Source organism: Xenopus tropicalis, chromosome 3 (genome assembly GCF_000004195.4).
Source record: "Xenopus tropicalis strain Nigerian chromosome 3, UCB_Xtro_10.0, whole genome shotgun sequence".
Lineage (NCBI taxonomy): Eukaryota > Metazoa > Chordata > Amphibia > Anura > Pipidae > Xenopus > Xenopus tropicalis.
In genome coordinates, this window is record NC_030679.2 from 61,849,653 (window position 1) to 61,871,639 (window position 21,987).

Consider the following 21,987-nt stretch of genomic DNA (forward strand, 5'->3'; position numbering starts at 1 on the left):
AGGGTGGCTGGTCAGAGTTGATGGGAAGATGGATGGAGCCAAATACAGGGCAATCTTGGAAGAAAACCTCTTGGAGTCTGCAAAAGACTTGAGACTGGGGCGGAGGTTCACCTTCCAGCAGGACAACGACCCTAAACATAAAGCTAGGGCAACAATGGAATGGTTTAAAACAAAACATATCCATGTGTTAGAATGGCCCAGTCAAAGTCCAGATCTAAATCCAATCGAGAATCTGTGGCAAGATCTGAAAACTGCTGTTCACAAACGCTGTCCATCTAATCTGACTGAGCTGGAGCTGTTTTGCAAAGAAGAATGGCCAAGGATTTCAGTCTCTAGATGTGCAAAGCTGGTAGAGACATACCGTAAAAGACTGGCAGCTGTAATTGCAGCAAAAGGTGATTCTACAAAGTATTGACTCAGGGGGCTGAATAATTATGCACACCCCTCTTTGCAGTTATTTATTTGTAAAAAATATTTGGAATCATGTATGATTTTCGTTCCACTTCTCACGTGTACACCACTTTGTATTGGTCTTTCACGTGGAATTCCAATAAAATTAATTCATGTTTGTGGCTGTAATGTGACAAAATATGGAAAAGTTCAAGGGGGCCGAATACTTTTGCAAGCCACTGTACATGTATATATTGATACCTTGGTTGAAGCATGCAATCCTGCGTACCCACCATGCTGGAAGGCACGAGAGGCTGGGGGCCGATACGATTGTCATGCACTTAGTTTGGTCCATTGCAGGGGAGCTTGAAGTATTACTGTTTAATATTTGTTAATATACTTGTTAACACTGTTATTATTTACTTGTTATTTATATTTACAATTATGTGTTTTACTGTTTATGTCATGTAAGCTCTGGCCAATATAATTTCCGACGAAGGACAAGCTGTAAGTGGTGATTATTTCTAGGCCAGTAGTTTGGGGCAAAAGGAGGGCAGGTATTTGGCCCTTTCCAAGTCATGTTAAAAGTGTAATGCAACCACCTCCCTCACTTTGTTCCATTGAATAGTAATGATTTATGGGACTTGTAGTCTGCTTTCCATAGTATGTTTTGCTGACTCTCTTGAATGCAGAGGGATTTATGTCCAAGAATCCATCACTTAACAAATGAACATGGTAAGAGTGAGACTCAGGGGGTGGGGGCTGGCAAACACACTGACAGGCTTTTATGGTTTCCTTTCAGTCTGTGGAATCAGAGTCTAGGGTTGCCACCGTATAGCTTCAGAAAGTCTGGACAAGGGGGTGGGTGGTTACATAATGAGGTGGGGCTGGTGGCATTGGGGGCATTTAGCTGATTAATAGAGTCAATTTTAGGCAATTTTGACCCTGACAGCCCTCCCAAAAACCAGGCATTTGGCAAACTTATGTATGTCTGGGTAAAAATAAAATTAATTTATATTCATATCTTGATAGTTTAGATTGTGTTTGATTACCTTTTCTACATAAGCCCAACTGAATGAGCTCGTGGGGGAAATATTTTCCCTTTAAAGGGCCAACAACACTATAAAAAAAGGAAAAGCTAGTTAGCATGTATTTTATTCTTATACAATACTTCTTTGCATTTTTATTTTTTTATATTTTTAAGGTATACTATTTGAAAATGATAAGTTTAGTATAAGTAAACATTCCTCATATTTTCAGCCTTATATCAAGCTAATACCCTATACAATATTTAGGGGCACATTCATTAAAACACAAGTTCGAATCCCGAATGGGAAAAATTCTGATTGGATACAATAATTTCTGAAGATCGCAAATATCACGAAAATGCTTCCGAAAAAATCATATTAGTCACGATAATATCGTATTGGCGATCCGAAAGTCACAAAATTTTCGTACCAAATGATTGTAAACAGCGGCAGAACCTTTCCGAATTTTTCGCGTAAGCGTACGAAAAAGTCGCATAAGCATGAAAAAATCAGTGAAAATATGCTCGGAGCGTTCGAATAAACACTCCGAGCGTTCGTGTCTTAATAAATCTCCCCCTTAGTGTATGTACAGCTTTTTATTCAAACAATACTTTCTGTTTCTCAGAGTTAAACTCTGATAAATAAGCAATATTCTAAATTACATCTGTTTATACAAAGAATTGAATATTTTATCCACCAGGAAACCTGAATCCATTGAAATGAGCAGAAATAGAGAAGCGCCTACATAAACAGATTTATGTGAATATTAGATTCAAATCAATAATTTACCATGGGAAATTTTGCAATAAAGGAACTTACTGGATATTCTTAAGCTTTGCAAATTTTGTTGGACAGGAGTTTAATGTTCTTTAAGATGACTGCAAAGATTCTCAATATTACTTTTGTAGATGAATAAAACAGAAAATTGGACACACACAGATATAGCCAACCTATAGTCTTCCAATAGAATGATTCCCGTCATACACTGATATAAGGCTAGAACCTGAAGTTCTATAACAGATAGAGGACTACATATAGTACGGGACATGAGAGCTTCAATAATTTTTGTAAACTTAAATGGCTTATTCTTAACTGTTTCATACTTAGATGGGTTATGCAAAAATGACTGTGTTTGCTTGATATATTTCTTAGCAGGAAGTTCCATTTCTTGCATGATTAAATTGCCCAGCCCTCTCTTAGATCAACCAGAAGGGAAATTTGAGAATTAATTGGAAATGCTTATTTATTGAATTAAAAGAGAAGGAAATGTTAGGCACCCCCAAGTGACTTAAATCACTTACCTTGTACCCTGGGCTGGTGCCCCTGTTAGTAGAAAACCGCACCAGCCCGGGGTACCTGTAGTGAGCGCTTCCTCCTTCTGCTTTCTTCTGCGGCGAAATGCCTGGGCCGGCGCATGCGCAGTAGAGTGAAAAGCCAACTTTCTTGTTTAAGTTCGGCTTTTCACTCTACTGCACACGTGCAAGGGCGCCAACGCAGAAGAAGGAATTGCTTGCTGCTACCCCTGGCTGGTGCTGTTTTCTCCTAACAGGAGCACCAGCCCGGGGTAAAAGGTAAGTGATTAAAGTCACTTGGGGGTGCCTAACATTTTGGCACCCCCAAGTGACTTGCTTGTAACTATCTTTGATTTGTTGTGTTAAAGGCATACGGTCATCAAATAATTATCCCTTTTATTATAATACCATTGAATATGTTACAATCATTTTAACAACACATAATACTAGGGTCGGTTTCATCCTGTGCCAGTTAACCCACCTGTATATTTTTAGAGTGTGGGAAGAAACCAACGCAGACATGAGAAAAACATACAAAATCCTTGCAGGTAGTATTCAGGTAAAACACATTTTGTTCTGATAACAGTATTCCTTTAACAACATTTATTCTTTCAGTTTCAGGTTATTTTTCAATAAAATATGCTTGTGACTTGACTAAAATAGCACAGTTTGCTTTGAAGTAAGTATAATGATTATAACTGTCTACTGTAATACAAGTATGGGATCCGTTAACTGAAATTGCATTATCCAGAAAGCTCAGAATAACAAGAAGACCATCTCCCATAAGCTCCATATTAATCATATAATTGAAACTCGCCATAACTGGCCATGGGGCTGCACCCTCTTCTGCCACTGCTCCAAGGCCTTTTTTCTTCTCCATTAAGTCACCATAGTTACAAATGTAAAGCTGATTTATTTCATACCACAGGAAGTAATTACCGTGTAAGTACAGCATTGTGAAAACACTCTTGGTCGAAGGGCTTGACCTGAGGTACAGTGTTATATTACTTCCTTTCCTTGCACTAATGTAATCGATCAGCAACTTTGTTTTCCTTACAGCTGTGATAATCAATTAGAGATACCCTAGCATCATCTGATAAGGAAAACATAATGAAACTGAACAATATTCACTATGGTACATAATTTTCTGTATTATTGCTGGTCTGTGTAACCTGGTTACATTTTGTTTGTGATTAGAATGACACAAAAAATGTGAAACATTTTCTCTCACCTATTTAGCTTATTAGGCTTTTTGAGTAGATAAATGACTTTTCATAATTTTGTCTTTGCTTAATATGCTGTTAGGTGCTGAGTGTGTTGTTAACTGAAGCCAAATTTGGCATGAGCCGGAGTCTTATCTGGTGCAGTGACTGTAAGTTTGTAAGAGTCTAGTATACAGAAAATTGATATTTTTACAGTGGTGGAATAAAATGGAAGGCCGCTATTGAGGGGGGAGCCATGACTGCTGTTGGGTGCTAACACCAAATTAATAGCATGTAACTGAGCTACCTGCTGTAACTGATAGATGTCCAACAAGGAACAGTGTAGGGCAGTGCTGTCCAACTGGCGGCCCGCGACCCCCCTCTGTGTGGCCTTCCACCTGTCTGGCTGCTTTGATGGCTTACCTTTGTGTAAGCTTTAAATGGTATCAGTACTGAGATTAACTGCCCCCCTGCTTGGTTCTCACCTCAGATTAAAGCTGTAATCCTCCTGTATTGTTTAAAAATGTAAGTGGTCAAAACTGGCTTCCATTAGCGGCCCTCCACCATGTATGCTAGAGAAATTCCAGCCCTCGGCACCGCAGAAGTTGGACAGCACTGGTGTAGGGGATTGGCCTTTGTTGAGAGTACCAAGCATGTCACAAAGTAATACAATAAATCAGGGCAAACTTTATTGAAAGGATAACAGTGCATGAGGTTATCCAAAAGCCTCCAATGCCCCTGCAATGTGGAAGAGCCATAACAGAATGCTGTTAGCCATTAACTTTCCCCTTACCATACAAGCTTTTACTAAGCTACAACTCCACTAGGTTCCCACTAACCTAATCCAATTTCATAACTGCCCCTAAATACTCACAGCAGGCTGTCCTTGCTGACTTAACCTGGCTTTGTCTCACTCCTACAGTGCTGATACCAAAACTCCTAACTCTCTCTGTAGCCTTAACAAGATACAGCCTCCCACCTGGTCTGGCTTTGTGGTCATTGTTTTGCTTGCTTGATGTGCCTCAGCCGAAAAGGAAGTCTCTAGCTCCTGCACTTCCTTATATAGACTCCTAAAGGGGAATTTCCCTACAGACCAACCTTAAGGGTTGGTGCCACCTACTCACTGAACTAAATATTGCCTAGATATTTACAAAATAATACATGCATATTTTAACTCCTTACAAGCATTCTAGTAAGGAGAGAGCATATGGATACTACCCCTTATATGTCAGACACATGTTGTGCCCACTTGTGTTCCATTTGCCGTCAGACACAAATCTTTGTGCATCAGAATAGTTAGCAAAAATTTTGTAAACAAAAATGACCTAGGTGTATTGTGAGTAAGAAACCATGGTGTGTGGCACCTTGCCTCATTTAGAAAATTAACTATTATATAAAAAAATTGATTGCACCCCTGTTATAAAGTCCGTTATTAAATCAAAGTTAAACTACACCTCAACAGTGAAAAAAATGAATACGTTTTCTCATTTTCTAGATGATCGTTTATATCTTAAATATCAGTTTGTCAAAACTTCCATTAGCACAAGTGCATCAGCATTATGACAAAATAAACATGAAAGACAAAATATAAATCAAGCACTGGTTTTCCTCTAATCTAATTTAAACCATAGCATTCTACAGAATGAAACTGCAGTCTATTATGCATCAGTTAAGCAGAAAACTGACATAAATTAATCTCTTCTTGAAATACTTAGATTCCAAGGTAATAAAATAATGATTTACCAAATATTTGCATTGGCTTCTAAAGGTTTTAAGGTTTAACATTTGAATAGATTCTTTATTAAAACCAGATTGTGGAAAGACTCTTTTTGTAAATGTTAGTTACGGATGGAAATATGTTAGGTGATAATTTCAAATAATTTCAAATGATCTGGTTGTGTAAAATCAAAATTATTTAGCTGAACAAGTATTTCTTGTATTAGTGTTTGATGGACTGTTCCAGATGTTGGTGTAGGAGAATGTTTTCAATTAAGCTACAATAACAAAAATGTTCTGCAAAAGTCTAGCTTGATTTTTATAAAAGGGCCTTCATCTGGCTATGAATTGGTCAGTTTTACTTATAGTTATTCCAGATCACATTATCCTATAGAGGACCCAGGAAGAGGATGTGGAACCAGCCAGAAGAGGAGTGATGTGCTAGGAGATTTATAGAGGGGCAGTTTGTATTGCAGCCTGTTCAGTGTCCAGCCAGAGAGAGACTGCTATTAACTATCAAGAAAAAACATTGCCATTTTGATCGGGAGAAATCTACCCGATTAACTGTGGGTTGCTTTCAACCCCTGCTTTGCCAGTTAAGAGACATTGAAAGTTATATAAACAGCTATTATACTGCCAGTCCATTGAAGGGTGAGACATAGGTGTGCATTTATAAACACTGGAGACAAACATCACCAGTGATGCTGTGGTTGTTCATAGCATCAGATCTTTGCTTTTGTTTATTAACTTACAGGTGACCATTCAAATCTAAATGTTGATTGGTTGCTATGGGAAACATCACTAGGGTTGTTTGTCTCCAGTGTTAATAAGTACCTCCCATAGTGTGCCCTAGCTGTGTGACTGTGTGGCTTCTATGGGTTTGGGAGCACCTGAGTTCCAGTGTGTTACAGTCCTGCCATCTTTGTGTGCTTGGTTACTGGGGTGGTTGGCGGTATCACCATGGTTAGATAACTACTACTACTTCTGCCAACACATAATCATGCCACAGTTGGTAGATGTCTAGTAAGATTAATGTTTTGGTGTAACATAAAACTTAACTTTGAATATGATAACTGAAGCATTTCATTTGAATACTATAATAGCAATAATGATTTTTGCTTGCTTAGTTCCTGTGTTGAACCCACACAGATGTACACTGTTTTCATGACTAATGCTATCTGGTGGGCTAAATTATAGGTAAATGTAAAATAGAACTGATTTACTACTTGGCCTTGTTAGAATAACTCCTTAATGATAGCATGATAATAATAAAACTTTCCACCATTTCTTAGACAGAGTTCATGTTACAGAATTCTGGAGACATAATCATTTTGATATAACATTATACCATGTTTGGGGGCCTATTTTAAGTTATATGCAATTAAGGGCTTTAGGTAGAGTAGTATATAAGTTTAATCACAGGATACTTCATTTTAAGGATATAGTGAAACAGATCATATTTTAGCAATGTGCACACATTGTGTAAACCAAAGAATGATTATGAAAGTAATCTAAAATCTGAGTGAGGGCTCTTGATACAACATATTTTATTTATTACATTATGGAGTAGCTCCCTCCTTTCTGTTACACACATTTTATGTTACAGTTTAAAACACCATAGGACTTTTTGCAATGTAAGAAATCATAGGAGCAGTAATAGAAGAGATTTAATAATAAGCATTTACGCATGGTATACTTTTTTCTTACCCAGGATTTTTCTTAATTGTGAATGAGTGTATACACAGCATTGAATGAAATAACTGATTATTTAAATAATTAACAATGTTTTTTTTAACAATTTTCAATAATTATCATTACCCCATATTTAATAAAAGTCACAAAGCTTGCCCTGGTGCAATAACCTTTAGAAACTAATAAGATATTTGCTTTTGTACAGGTGACCAGTAAGTGCTACCTGCTAATTGGTTGCTATAGTTGATTAGAACTGTAGCACACTTTAAAACATTTATGTATGTGTGTATAACTTTATTTAAAAAGCACTACATGAATATGCAGCACTGTACAATTTTGTGCTTTTCAGCAATACCCCATACAGACATGCTGGACAAGATGGCGGCGCCGTTCACTGAAACAAGTATGTAGTTTCTAGTATGTGTATGTCTGTAAATCTTTCATTAGGTAAGCCAGAAATATAGCGTTTTTACACAGCAATAGTACTACTATTTAATAGTGTGCTTAATAGATTTTGACTTTCCTTGTCCTTTAATCCCCCTATTTTTTTCAAGCATCAAAAGCCTAAAAAACAAACAAAAACCTTGTGGCTTGAGTCCCCTTTCAGCCTGTATAGAGATCAAGGTTTGTATAAAAAATAAACCAAGTTCTGTACCCAATAAGTATATTTGAAAAAAATGCAAATTAAAAAATATCCTTTGATGTTCCTTAAAATGGAAGCCCCCCAACTGCAAAAAACTAAACAATAACTGTAGTGCAATGATCCCTGTAGAGGAGATGATGTTCTGAATACAGACAGATGGCAAAGAATAAAACATGCCATATTATATGCCTTATTTATTTAGGAGAAGCAAGAGATGAGTTTTATGTGAATTAAAGTAAAATGTTCTTCAATGAGAGTTATTAAATCTGCTAATGACTATTAGGGTTTATTTAACTTATAAAGTCTGTTCAGTTCTGAGTGCTGAACATCTGTGGACCAAAGGCACACAACTACAGCATCTAAAGAAAAACTTGCAACATATTCGACATATGGGTGTATTTTATTCAGTATGAACATGGCTCCACACTGAAATCAAAGCTTGATCTGTTAAAGAGGAAGGCCTAGTCAGAGGTGTAATGAACTTCTGTCAGCACCCAGCAGTTGCCAATTTCCATAAAGGACATTTTTTTTTGCTAAAGGCAAAAGAGATTTTGTAATTCAGTGGTGCCATGAACTTTGGGCTACACGCAAGCAGATGCAGAACACACAATGTGTCATATGATAATAATGCTAGAAAGCTCAAATGAAATGTATACAAAATCATTTCAGACTTATCATATTCACGTGAGTTCCTAGAAACTTTATTCATTTATTAAATTGATGGTTCATCTGTTTCCTTAAAGGGGCATGGTCAAGAGAAAAAAATTTAGCTATCCTCCCAGAAGCTGGGGGATGCTTAATATATTGAGAGCCCAAGTGAATTTGGCTTTCCTTGTCCTTTAATATTTCAGAATTCTATATTACTGTACTATACTCTATAGCGATTGTCACAACTAAAATCTATTGTTCATGGAACAAGCTAAATTCCTGCTATCTTTTAATGTTCCATTATGAAATAATAAAAAAAAATATCCCTGTTTTCTTCCACATACGCTAGAATCATTTATCAAATATAGGTAGCCTGTAAGTAGGGCAGTAACTTTTTATGAAGTCCTGCTGTGTACACACACAGTCATTTTGGACACCCTTCATAGTTTTCTTTCCCTTGTTAAGAATGCCTACTGATTTAATAGATATTCTGGTTATGTAGGATCCTATAGAGATCAAAGCCTCATGCATTGTCAGACTTACTTCTCTGGGCTCCTGATGTTACCAGTCTCGGCCAAAAACCTGTTCCTCATGTTTACGCCAGATGTTTCCCTGTCTTTAAGCCAATGGAAACCTTATGGTGCAGTTTATTTTCTTATTTCAGTCCAGTAGTAAATGCCAGTGTTGCTAAAACAGCAAAATCCCCTTTATTGACCCAAACAGAATTTTTTGCCAGGTTTCTGAAAAGATGAAAGCATTTGTTTGTCACTGAGACTTTGCCAACAACTTTATGGCAGCCTGTTAACATGTATTTCTGAAACAGACTATTGTTGATGCATACATTCTCAGTGACGAAGAAATGGATAGTCATTTTACACTAGGCAGCAATCAACCAGATTGTAGGAAGGATTGTATGATAACCTTTTAGTTGGTGAGTTGGTTACAGCTGCCAGAGAGCAGAGGACAAGTCATGTATCCATACATGAAGGCTGACAACCACATTAAGCAGCTCTTTACACCCATGCACTTTGTCATTTGCACCTTATTCAGCAGAGCAGAAGAAACCAGAACTTTAGTGCAAGAGATTCATAGACACAAATACTTTTGTGAAGAATAAATAGGTGCAATTTTACAGGTTCTACTTGCAGATAAGTCATTGATTCACTAAGGTGCGTTAAAACGAGTGTTATTTATAGCATGCGGTAAAAATTTTAACACACGATTCACGAAAAGGATACTTGCATTAATTTAGGCGCAATGCTGTTTGCATCATTTAAGTCGCAAAGACTATTTTCATGCGGTATTTGACACAACGCACGGTAATTAACACAGCGTGCACAAATTGTCACCGCGTGTGAAAAAACGCACGCCATATTAGCCATACACGCCATTACTTGCGGAAAACTACTGTACTGAAAATGATAATTTCCCTGCAAACTGGAGGCTGCACCACTCTAGGGCCAACACATACTTGAATAAATCACACTGCAAAGTCCATATTGTGTTGCCAAACGCTCATGAACTGTACTTTTCTATAATTACCGCCTGCCCCAAGTAGGTGTTAATTTTTGCCTAGACTAATGCGATATTTAGCGTGTCTAAGTGCTTGTGACTCATGCGTTAGTATTATTTCTGTGCACTAATTAACGGAATGCATTAAAATTAACGCATTCCATTGTGCGCTATTTAATGCATGCTATAATGCGACTTAACACATGCAATAATACTTTAACGAATTGCGTGTTTTTTTTCCGCTTCAATTTTAACGCAAAAAAGCATGACCTTTAGTGAATCAACCCTTATGTGTATTGCACATAGAATCCACCTAGTGGTCAAGTATGTGTAATGCACTGAAATTGCCACATGCAAATTTTGGTTACACACTCGCCATTATTGCTTAGGTGATACTATATATTTCTGTTTCTAATGTCACATTGTTTTATGTTAGAGACAAAAGGGTTATTCACCTTCCAAACACTTTTTTCAATTACATTGTTTTTAAATCATACACCAAATATTTTTAGCTTAATTTTTTTTAAACCCTCTTGTTCCCAGAATCAGCTCAGTAACAGTAGGAAAAGGGTTGCAGACTCTCTAAAAAAGTAAGAACATATATTAGTTGATACAGCAGCAGTTTCAGTCCTATATATATTTGCATTTGATTTGACCTTGTGTTTGGGATCACTGTTTTACTGTATTTTAAAGTGCCTGTGCCTGAGCTTTAGTGTTTTTAGCAGACTGAAAAAGGTTTTCTTGCAGTTTTTCCCCATTCATTCTTCCTTCTATTTACAAAATAAATCCCCTGCTGACTGAAAGCAGCCTTACAGCATGAGGCTAACATCACCTTCATTTAAAACCGTAAAATCTACTCATGTATGTTCTAAAGCTTTTCATAATTTTTAGTGATTTAGCCATCTGCTGACCCAGTGTGAATGCTAGGAAATAGTGCAATGGCCTGTTTACATATCTTGTTACATGCACTGTGCTTTCAACTGAATTATGTTGAGATATTATATATTATAGAACTTTATGTCCATTTCACTATCTAGCTACCTACATATGTGACTTCTGCTACCCCACCAACATGAACACAAACACATAAATAAAACATTGCCATTTAGGGAGGTAGCCAGTTCACAGTGCCTGGCTTACACCTCTGGTTGTTCTGGAAGAAAATACAATTTAGGGCATTTGTTCATAGTGCTTGTCTATAGTGCTTGTTCCCAAGCAAAAAGGCACTTGACTGTGCAACAAAGCTGGTGATATTTAGTGTTTATGGAAGGAGGATGGTGGGTACAAGTGTGTGTGTGTGTAAATACTGAGGTTTGCAGGTATGTGTGGGGTGGGGGGTTGCTCAAGTGCAAAATTAATCTAGCTTGTTAAAATGCTAGGTTTAGATGGTTGCCCACCAGGGGTCCTTGTTCCCATTCCTATTATGAGGACACTTTTTGTGCATAGTTTAATGTCTCCTCCTGTCCTTTTCTAGCCCTGACATTAGCAGATAAGACTGCAGGAAGTGCACTCTGTAAGCCAGGCCTTAACAAACTATATCAGCGCTCACAACCCTCCTGCTTGCTCATCATGAAACTGATATTAGATATTAGTATACGCATGGGAGTTTTCCAGTTTTAGTGTTTGCAAATGTTCTGTAAGTTGCAGATCAAACTATTATCAGTGATCTACTCCTACTACATTGGGTAGAGGAAGTTATTATCTGTCTGAGCTGTCACAGTGATTTCCTTCTGTGATAGTTTACAGCAGCCTGCATATGTGGGAGGAAGATAATGCTTAAAATTTGATTTCTTCCTAAAATACAAAGAACTGGAGAAGCAGTAGAATAGCTAAATAGATTGTATGCATTGCTCGGTCAAGTTTAGCATGTATTCTGCCATTCGTCATGCCACTCATGCATTGTTGAATGAGAGTCGGTAGTGTTATTTTATATTTTGTTATCACAGTACCCCAGTAAATTATTTATTATTATTCATTTTTAATGTGTTCTAATGTCTTGCCACAGATATAGGTTATAATTCCAACACAGTTCTGGGAGACTCCCACACACATAACTTTCTTCACTTTGAGATAAATAACATGAATATCCGAATAAAGTTATTTGACCAGTATGAAGATCATCCATATGTGGCCAATGCACACTAACATTTGGGCTGTCATATTGGATATTCTTTAACTTGACGCTGACTTGCTTCTCACAAATTAATTATATTTCTGGTTGGCCACCCATTCCTCCTATATTAAAGCTGTCAATAAACATACTGATTTTGTTTAATCTGAGTTTTATGGATGCACAATCCCAGCTCATATTTATGAATTATGGATTATTAGTGCGTTCTCTGGAATGGGCAGGGTGGAAAATGTCATCCTTCAATGCACCTTGTTGGCCAGTGCAGTTCTCTTTTTCTTCCTACTGTTGCAATAATGAATACTAATATAAAGTTGGACATAATGTGGATGGCTACTGTGTATGGATACTGATGCATGGCTGTTGGCGCTATTGTGCTTTCCTTTAACTTTGCCATTTTTTTTTTCTAACTGAACGCTATATTGACACAAAAGACGCACACATTTCATTGTCAGGAATTTAAACATACTAATGTGATGCCTGCAGTTAGGGTCTGGGCAGAAGTTGCACTGTCTGTATGCCTAGGGAATTCAGGTCTCTTAGAAGTGACTATAACTAACTGGATGTTAAGTGTGCTCGTGCTGAGGGGAAAAATAAACACTATGCACTTTTCCATATGCAGCGTGGAAAACTTGTGGAAACAGCTGGATAGAAAAATGTCCCGAATTTGATTGGCTTCCCAGGTACAAGATTCTGCAAAGTACCCAGCTCTGAGAGAGTTAATGTGCAGGGAAGGCATTTTATTCCAGACCCCCATACTTTTATGATTGCTGTGTGACTTCTCTGTGCTTGGAAGCATTTTTTCATTCTTTGCCCACCCCTCCCTGCTCTCGTGTGTGCTTTACAACCACTTTTACTAACACAGGGTTTGCAAAGTTCAAGTGACAGAAGTGTTATTCTAGAGGAGAAAGTCTTTTGAAGTCAATGTGGCCTTTTACGGGAGCTATTCATAAGTATGAGCCATCTCATTTCACATAAATACCTACAGCTGAATGTACCATTTTTGTGACATTCCATTGAACTTTGCTATTGGAAAAAACTATTTTGCTCTGTACCCATGATTCCATTTTCCTTTTGTTTTCTCTATGAGTTTCGACACATCATGATTCATAGCTTGTCACTGGCCACCATTCAGACTGATGTTTAACCCTGACTGGGGCCCTCAGGTGGTTAAAGGCATCTAAGAATACAGCACTCACACAGTTAATAGTTCATGCGATTAAGGAAATGGGCTAGGACCTGTTGCTCCGTCTTTTCAGGAGATAAAATCAGTAGAGAGAAAACTGCAAGCAGGGTAAAACAACAGGAATCAAACAGCTCTGCTGAGCCTATATCCGGACTAGAAGCATGTTTAACAGCTGCTTGCTTTGGCCACTGCCTGCGTCCCTCATTTTAACTGAAAATAAAAAGATTTGATTTTCTCTCCCCCCCAAAAAAACTTGGCAGTGTGTGCAGTCAGGAAGAGCCTGGGATTGCACGCTGTAATCTGCCTGGGATAGCTTGACAGATGCAGTGAGCAAGCATTCTGTGCTGCCGCCGCCACCGTCGTCTCTCTCACTCTCCTAGCTCTCATTCCAGGAAAGCCCATACTTCAAATGCTTGCGAGGAGGTGGGAGAGAGTCCAGACATATCCTACACAGCGCAGATCTGTGAGAGTTACCTTCAAACAAGACTCACGCCCCAAAGGGGTGTTTAATTTTACACTGCAACTGACTGGCTGGGCAGGCTCTGAATGTGTGAGGGAGAAACGGTTTAACATGAGGAAATTGTGGTATGAAAAGAGAAAATGTAATCGATCCTTTCGAAAAAGCATGACTGAAACCTCCATTTAATGTCCAGCATAAGCCAGGATCAGCCAAATCTCATTCCTTTTGTCTTGAAAGTAGAATTCAGAACAACTTGAACATTTTGTGTGTGTCGCTGCACTGCTGGAGACACATACACAGAAATTATGTCAGTAGTTGGAGTTGCCTCCAAGTTAAGGCAGCCAGGAGTAGGATCCAAGCCAATTCATACTGCCCTACCTATACCACATGTTGGCAGGACCATCTCCCAGCAGTACTTATCCAGGTCTTTGGAGCTTGGGAGGGCAGAGAAATCAATCAATACTTGTCAACTCCCATTAAAGTCATCTTGTGATTTGGAGGACAAAAAACGTCTGCAAGGGAGCATCAAGGAGACAGAAGACAGCAAGGTCAGTAACAGTCCACATTTTTTTTAGGATTTATGATGCAGAATATTTGGGAGAACACTAATTTCATGCAAAAATAAATTTTTTTTACGTTTTCAACATATACTTCTATATGTGTGGATGTTTGTAACATTTTCTGTTGTTCAACCAAACTTGTTTAGTCTAACATATGCATACAAACATTGTACAGGTATGGGATTCCTTATTCTGAAACCCCTTATCCGGAAAACTCTAAATTACAGGAAGGCCATTTCCCAAATAGTTCATTTTAAGCAAATAATTCTACTTTTTAAAAATAATTTCCCTTTTCTCTGTATTATTAAAACAGCACCTTGTACTTGATAGCAAATAAGCTGCATGAATCCATATTGGTGGCACAACTATCCTGTTGGGCATATTTACTGTTTAAATTATTTTATCAGATATTAAGAAGCTATGTTGATCCAGATTATGCAAAGATGCTGACTGTGATGTCACTTGCACAACGTAGGGGCATATTTAGGTCTGGTGCCTCTAAATACACACCTGTTCAGGACCCGTTATCCAGAAATCCATTATCTAGAAAGTTCTGAATTATGGTAAGACCATCTCCCATTCTAAGTTTTAGAAATTTTCCTTTTCTCAGTAATAAAACAGTGCCTTGAACTTGATCCCAACTAAAATAATCCTTATTGAAGGCAAAACAACCCCATTGGCTTGTTTAAATGTTTAAATCATTTTTTAGTAGACCTAACATATGGAGATCCAAATTACAGAAGAGCCCTTATCCATAAGACCCCACTTCTGGAGCATTATGGATAACAGGTCCCATATTTGTACCTGTCAAAAATGTGCGGTAGTGCTGTTTCAGTGTAATTTACGAAGGAAATTCCAAATTAAAAAGTTATCTGCAATATAACAGTGCCAATATCTGGCTTGTGCTGTCAAAAAGTATTTAAAATTCTAAATAATTCACCCACAAAAAACAGTGTTTGTTCATTTTAATCACCTGGAACAGTCTTTTTTTCTCCCATGAGAACGTATCTGTACCCCCACTGTCTCTTTATGATTTCACACTAAGAACTCATACCACGCACAGCAGATTTTTCCCTTTGGTAATATATATTGTGCAGTAAACCTTTATTGGACTGTAGGGGGCTCAGAAAAGAGTGATAGGAAAATCAGTTACGCTGAGAATATTGCTTTGTATTTTGGCAGTCACTGGAAGATCTCTTAAGCACTGCCCTTTGTATAGCTCATTGCTTGCTGAGAGCCGTTTGTCCTTTGTGAGTCAGATTACATTGCAAAACATTATCTGACAAATAAGAAAGTAATACTAGCCTTATAAATAGGTATAGCATCTGTGCTTGTGAACTGGGGATTTTGGCCTCATAGCCAATCTTGCTGTTTGCTCCTTTCAGTAGTGTATGAAATTGGACTGAAATTTAGTTAGTGGAGAGTTACAGAATGAAAGCTACTTTATAAAGAACAGAAACTCCGTAGTCCCCTGCCTAGGTGCTTTAACTTGTTGGAATATTTATTTCTGCATTTATCGTGTTCCAAGAGACCTAACTATAGATTGGTTTACTATGCTATAAGATTCCTCTTGAAGTGTTGTCATCTCCAAGTAATGGGCCACACAGGAGTCCAGCTTTTTTTGTTTTGTTTTTCTTTTATCTTTCACATTAGCGATCAATATTTTCATAGGTGTGAATTCTTGAAAACGTGTGGAAAGGCAGATTGTAACGGCCACAGATATTTTAGGAAAGCACTCTGCGTGACAAGGTTTCTTTTCATTCTGTGTGTGCGTTTGTTTACACTAGAATAAGGAGGTCTCCTGTCTGATGTACATGTATGAAGTGCACTGTTCTGAGTTCTGAATACTGACTTTCCTGTGTGATTTAATCAGAGCAATGTTTCAAACACAGTATAACTGACTAGCAGGTGCAAAGTTTGCTCCATTTGTGGTATCTATTAGCAAAGAGGCAGGATTTCCTCTGGATGAAACCAAACATTTGGTTGGCTGCTATGGGTTATTAGGCCTGGGAAAAGTTGGCACCATTAATTAACTTACCCTTTGTAATGTCTAAGGTCATTGTATGCTTTTTAATTAGTGGAATTTTTGACAAGCTGTACACTACTGGTATTCCAGTAACCACTTGGTATGAACAAGCTTTTACAACAATTTAAAGCTACAGAGGGTAATTATTATTATTTCTAAAGCAGAGTAATGCAACCCAATACAAATCAGTTCAACCAGTTAGAAGGCTTTGCCCCTCAGCGCTTAAACTTTACCAAAACAACAACTACCAGTTGGTACAGATGGTACTGCCATTTGCAATACCTAGCATGATATCTGTGCCTGCTTGTTGCTTAAAGGTCCCCATACACGGGCCGATTCTAGCTGCCGATAACGGTCCCTTAGACGAATTCAGCAGCTAATCGGCCGTGTATGGGTACTACCGACGGGCCTGCCTGACCGATATCTGGGCTGAAATCGGCCAGATATCTATCGGGCAGGTTAAAAAATCTAGTCTCAACAAGGACCGCATGGGCTCATTGATGTGATCCCTGGACCGACTTTGCTTATACGCGTCGTTATAATTCGATCGTTTGGCACCAGGGCCAAACAATCAAATTAGCCTGGATTCTCCTGATATCGGCCCCCTGTAGGTGGGGGATATTGGAAGAAAATCCGCTTGCTTGGAGACATCGCCAAGTGAGCGGATCTGAAGGTGTATGGGCATCTTTAGTCTTAAGCCTACCTGCAATATTCATACAATAGTAAACATACTGTTAATCAGCAGGAACTGACAATTATTGGCATATATTTCTACTGCTTCTATTGCACCAGTCAAGTCAGAAAAGAAAGGCCGGTTTTAGAATCCTGGAACTAAGGAACCACTTGACTTTTACAACAATTAGATGTAGATAATGTTTGATATAAAAGTTGTCATCTAGACCTATATTGTAAATAAAAAAGGGCTGATTGAAATTGTTCTTGGCTGGAGCTCACTAGGTCTGGGGCCCATCCGGAGTTGCTGTAGTACATAAATCTGTACTCTGCTATTGGTGAGTATTGAGCAACATTTCAATTGTGCTGCAGTGGGCAGGTTTAACACCTGTTTAACACCCAGGCTTTGAAATTGAAGATCATTTATTGTCCTAGGACTTCCTTATCTGCTGCTTTCACAGGGAGCAGGGTACTTGTGGTTTTGAATGGCATTGGGACAAAATTTATAGCAGAAACCAGGCACATAGAGAGGAAAGTGCTACTATAATCTATTTATGGGGAGGATCACATTGGTGCAGAAGACCACAGCAGTGGAAGCAGCATAGAGAGGCAAGTGAAAATATTAATATTGCCGGGGTGGGGGGACATAAGTACATACAGCTACATAAGATACATTGTAAGATCACAGGAGCCATTAAATACTTATAATGTAAATTGTGTTTGGTGTTAAACAGTATTTAGAGTACATGTACACATATTATAGTCATTGTCTATTCACTTGTTTAATATATGGTATACAATTAATTTTTACCAGACACTGGATATTTCTCATGCACTGTAAATGTATCTATATGTATTTTCACACAGAAGCGCCTTTCCTTTAAACATAGTTGTCTTATTAATTTGCAGGGCCTTGAGCCAAACCAAACATAATGCTACAGTGCTTCTATAATCCTGCAAGATAATATGGCAGACACTTCCCTATTGAGAAATGTAGTTTTATTAAGAGGCGTGCCTATATTGCAAACAATAGCAGAAAAAATTGAATATCTGTGTACCCTGCCTTATGTGATCCATTAAAATCCTGCCAGTGTAGTTATAATAGAGTACTAAGCAGAATTTTTCTGATGAAAAATGGTATTGGTAAGGAAATACCTATTCTAGAATAGTTTTGTAGGCTATGATTAAAAGTAGTATGTTGTTTGAGCTAATCCAGTGCCTAGACCATGCCAAGCTGGCAATGGCATCAGGGTGTGCCAACTTGGCTCTTGGAAGTAATGATGAGTCCAGCCAGGTTAAGCACAATGCCTACACAAGACTGAAACTGCAATCTGAGGCATTTGTCCAGTTATAAAAACAAAAGAAAACAAAGCAAGGGGGAAATAATTATATATTCTGCTAGTGAGATTATTGTTTGGCACAAATATTCTCTCTGTACTTCCTTGATTAACTTGGGACAGGCAAGTTACCTTATTGCACGGTGTAAAACACAACAATAAAGTAATTAAAAATACTCCAACAAGGCTTCAGGTTGCAGTCACACAGGTAAGTACTAATAGAGTCACGTACTTTTGGTCTAATCGACCAGGCAATGGGCTGGATTAATATCATTGAAGGGGAAGAAGGAGTGTAGAGACTTTATTGAAGGGGACGTTCACCTTACACTTTTAATAGGATTTAGAAAATAATATTCTAAGATCATTTGCAGTGAGTCTTCATTTTTTTATTAGGAAGTTGTTTAGAAGAGGCCTGAATAGAAAAATAATAAAAAAACATAACCATAACAATAAGACTGTAGCCTTAGGGCAGTGGCACACGGGGAGATTTGCCACCATGTGATAAATCTTCATTACCGTGGCCAACTTATCTTCCTGCAATGCCATCTCATTGGCAAGAATATAAATCACCGGTGGGATGGCATATGCGTTGCTTCGGTTTCCCGAAGTCGCACAAAGTTTCCTTGAGAGACGACTTCGGGAGAACGAAGGGACGTGTATGCCATCCCAGCGGCGATTTACATTCTTGGGGTCAGTGACCCCCTTTCAAAGCTGGAAAGAGTTCAGAAGAAGGTGGCAAATAATTTTAAAAAATGGTTAAAAATAAAAAATGAAGACCAACTGAAATGTTAATAGGGTATGCTTCTGATGCAGTGGGGAAATGTAGGATTGTGTAGATTCTCATGTCAAACCTGTGTTGGGTACTTACATTTAAGTATCCATATATCTAAATATAAATCATTTAGATTGTTTATTACTGGCTTATATTTTATCAAACCATAATAAATATTGAGCTGTTCTGGATGCCTGAATTTTTAGGCAACAAATAGTAGTAATAAAAAATCAATGGGGTTGTTAAGATTATCTACAGATCTTAAAACAGTATTTACATTGCATGTTAAATTTACACACAGCATATGTTGACATTACAATATCAAATTGCACTTTCCTTAGTACGTGCATAGAAATTTTAGGCTAGCTGGCTACCATAAATGTATGCTTGGAGCCCTACCCAAGTCTCTTTAATATGCTACCCAGTGCCTCAGATAACATCTAAAGCTTTGTATTGAGTGGTCAAGTATACAGATGCTTAGAGGGGTTGTATTTGTCACAGTGTATAATCTGGAGACAAGCAGGTTAGTGCCTCACCAAATTGTAATAATACTATCTGAAATTTATTCCTGGTCCCTTAGGAAGAAGTCCAATTAGAATTAGATGAAATCATTTGGCTGCATATGCTGTGCCTGTAGCAGCAAAGCATCATTAAAAGTCTTGACTTCTTACCTGACCTGCAATCAATGTAATATGTCTTATGTAAGGAAATATATATGGCTTAAAACACTCCCCACCCCTGTATTTATGCTACTGATCAAGCAGTCCAGGGACTACTGTGCCCGCCCCCACATCATTTAACATAGCTGGAAAAGGCAGGTCAATGTATTGCTGCACCTCTGTCTAATGTCTGCTACTGACCCTGTGATTGACAAAGGTGTTGGTTTAATAAATAATGAAAGAGAAGGTCTTACCCACACACCTTGGCACTCAGGTGAAGAGAAGCTTGGTGCACAAATGCTGGAGGGATCGGCACCCTCCTGGGCAATAGTAGACAGGAATAAGCACGTTTGCAATAAATATGCAAGGGCTTGCCCTGCTTGTACCTGCTTTGAGTGCCAGTGCTTATTCCTGTCTACTGCTGATTTAATAAATGCCATACTATCTGTTGCTCTCTTACTGGGCCCTTTAACAGGCAGCACAGGTCATTACATAGCTAATAGTCTTCAACATTTTCCTAGCAGTCCTATATATCTGTAAACTAAAGAATGGACTTGCAGTGATTGTAGATAAAGATAAAACTGGGGACTTGCAGAGTGATCCATATATAATACAGAGATGCTAAAGGAAGTAAGGGAGTTTGTACCTCATATAACTATATCATGGGGGTGGGGGGTTATTCAGAATACTTAATATACAAGAATGCCATTTTTTATTTGTGACTGATTTGTAAGTTAATTAATTACAATTAAGATGCCTTACTATGCCTTGGTGCCAAGCATTCTGGATAAATCCAATACCTGATAGTTTTATTAATAAAGACTATGGGGCCGATTCACTAAAGGTCGGTAACGCTTATCGCATGCTTTTTTGCGTTAAAAAGCACGCGATAATGAAGTCTCGATTCATCAAAGTCATTTTGCATGCGTTAAGATGCATATCGCAATGCATTATTTACCTTGCATTGCGTTAATTAGTGAATAGAAATAATACTAACGCATGATTCACAAACACATATGAAGCTTTAAACGCGCTAAATATCTCATTAGTCTGTGCGAATATTAACACCTACTTGGGGTAGGCGGTACTTAAAGAAAATTGTGGTTCGTGAGCTTTTGGCAATACAACATGGACTTTGTAGTAGGAGTTTTCAAGTATGTGTTGGTCCTAGAGTGATGCATCCTCCAGTTTTCAGGGAACAGTAGTTTTCCGAAAGTAATGGTTACGTGCGTAATATCGTGCGTTAATATAGCACGCGGTAAAATATATCGCACGCAGTGGGAAATAATGCACGCGGCGGGAAATAACGCAAGAAAAACGCTAATTGCGAGTTAAATAACGCAAAGAACATCGCTTAATTATGACACCTGTCCTTTTAGTGAATCAAGCGTTAAGTCACAAAAATAAACCAGAAAATTATTAACGCATGCTATAAATAGCGCTCGTTTTATCGATCTTTAGTGAAACGGCCCCTATAGATCTTAACAAATCCAAATGACTGTAATTCCATGTAAGTTACATTTGTTATTTAGGCAGGGCATGTGGGCAGTGTCATATGACCCCTAGTGTAACTGACAAACTCATGTCTCCTTGATCTCTTTTTCAGTGATACTAACACTCATTCAGAGGAATACGTCAGTATCACTTTAACTGTTGTAGTGTAGATAGTATACAAAAAATACAAACATCTGGTTACCTTGGTTACTGTTGCTACAAGTTGTAGGACCGAAGGCAAAATGCTGTTTCTACTTCTCTTAATTATATGGACATTAGAGGATTTGCTACATATTTCAGGTGCGTGCTAATGCATTTACAGCATTTACAGCATTGAGAAGCATGCAAGAAATGCAGAATAACTGATGACTGGGACTAGTATGTAGTTATAGATGGTCCAAGCATTTTTTCAACAAATTACTTTTTTTTCTTATTTATTATAACCTTATTCTGACTACCCACAGGAAACAATAGTTCAATAATCTGATAAAAGTACAAGACAACACTATGGAAGAAAGAGGATGTAATTCAACGCAATAAAATGTTGCCTTTGATCCATCTTCCTGTGTT

General features: G+C 38.0%; 1 protein-coding gene across 8 annotated transcripts in view; it reads left to right on the plus strand.

The window, feature by feature from the left end:
- The window catches only part of nav3 (neuron navigator 3), a 384,230-nt gene that overhangs the window by 191,399 nt on the left and 170,844 nt on the right, over positions 1 to 21,987 (plus strand). For 2 of the 8 annotated variants that reach the window (XM_031898933.1, XM_031898934.1), the window contains exon 1: positions 13,644 to 14,445. The exons of 5 other annotated variants lie outside the window; for them this stretch is intronic. In XM_031898933.1, coding sequence (XP_031754793.1) covers positions 14,203 to 14,445 — 243 coding nt within the window. In that variant the 5' untranslated portion in view covers positions 13,644 to 14,202. Of the gene's footprint in view, positions 1 to 13,641; positions 14,446 to 21,987 lie in introns of those variants that run through there. One more of the 8 variants, XM_031898935.1, reaches the window with a different exon arrangement.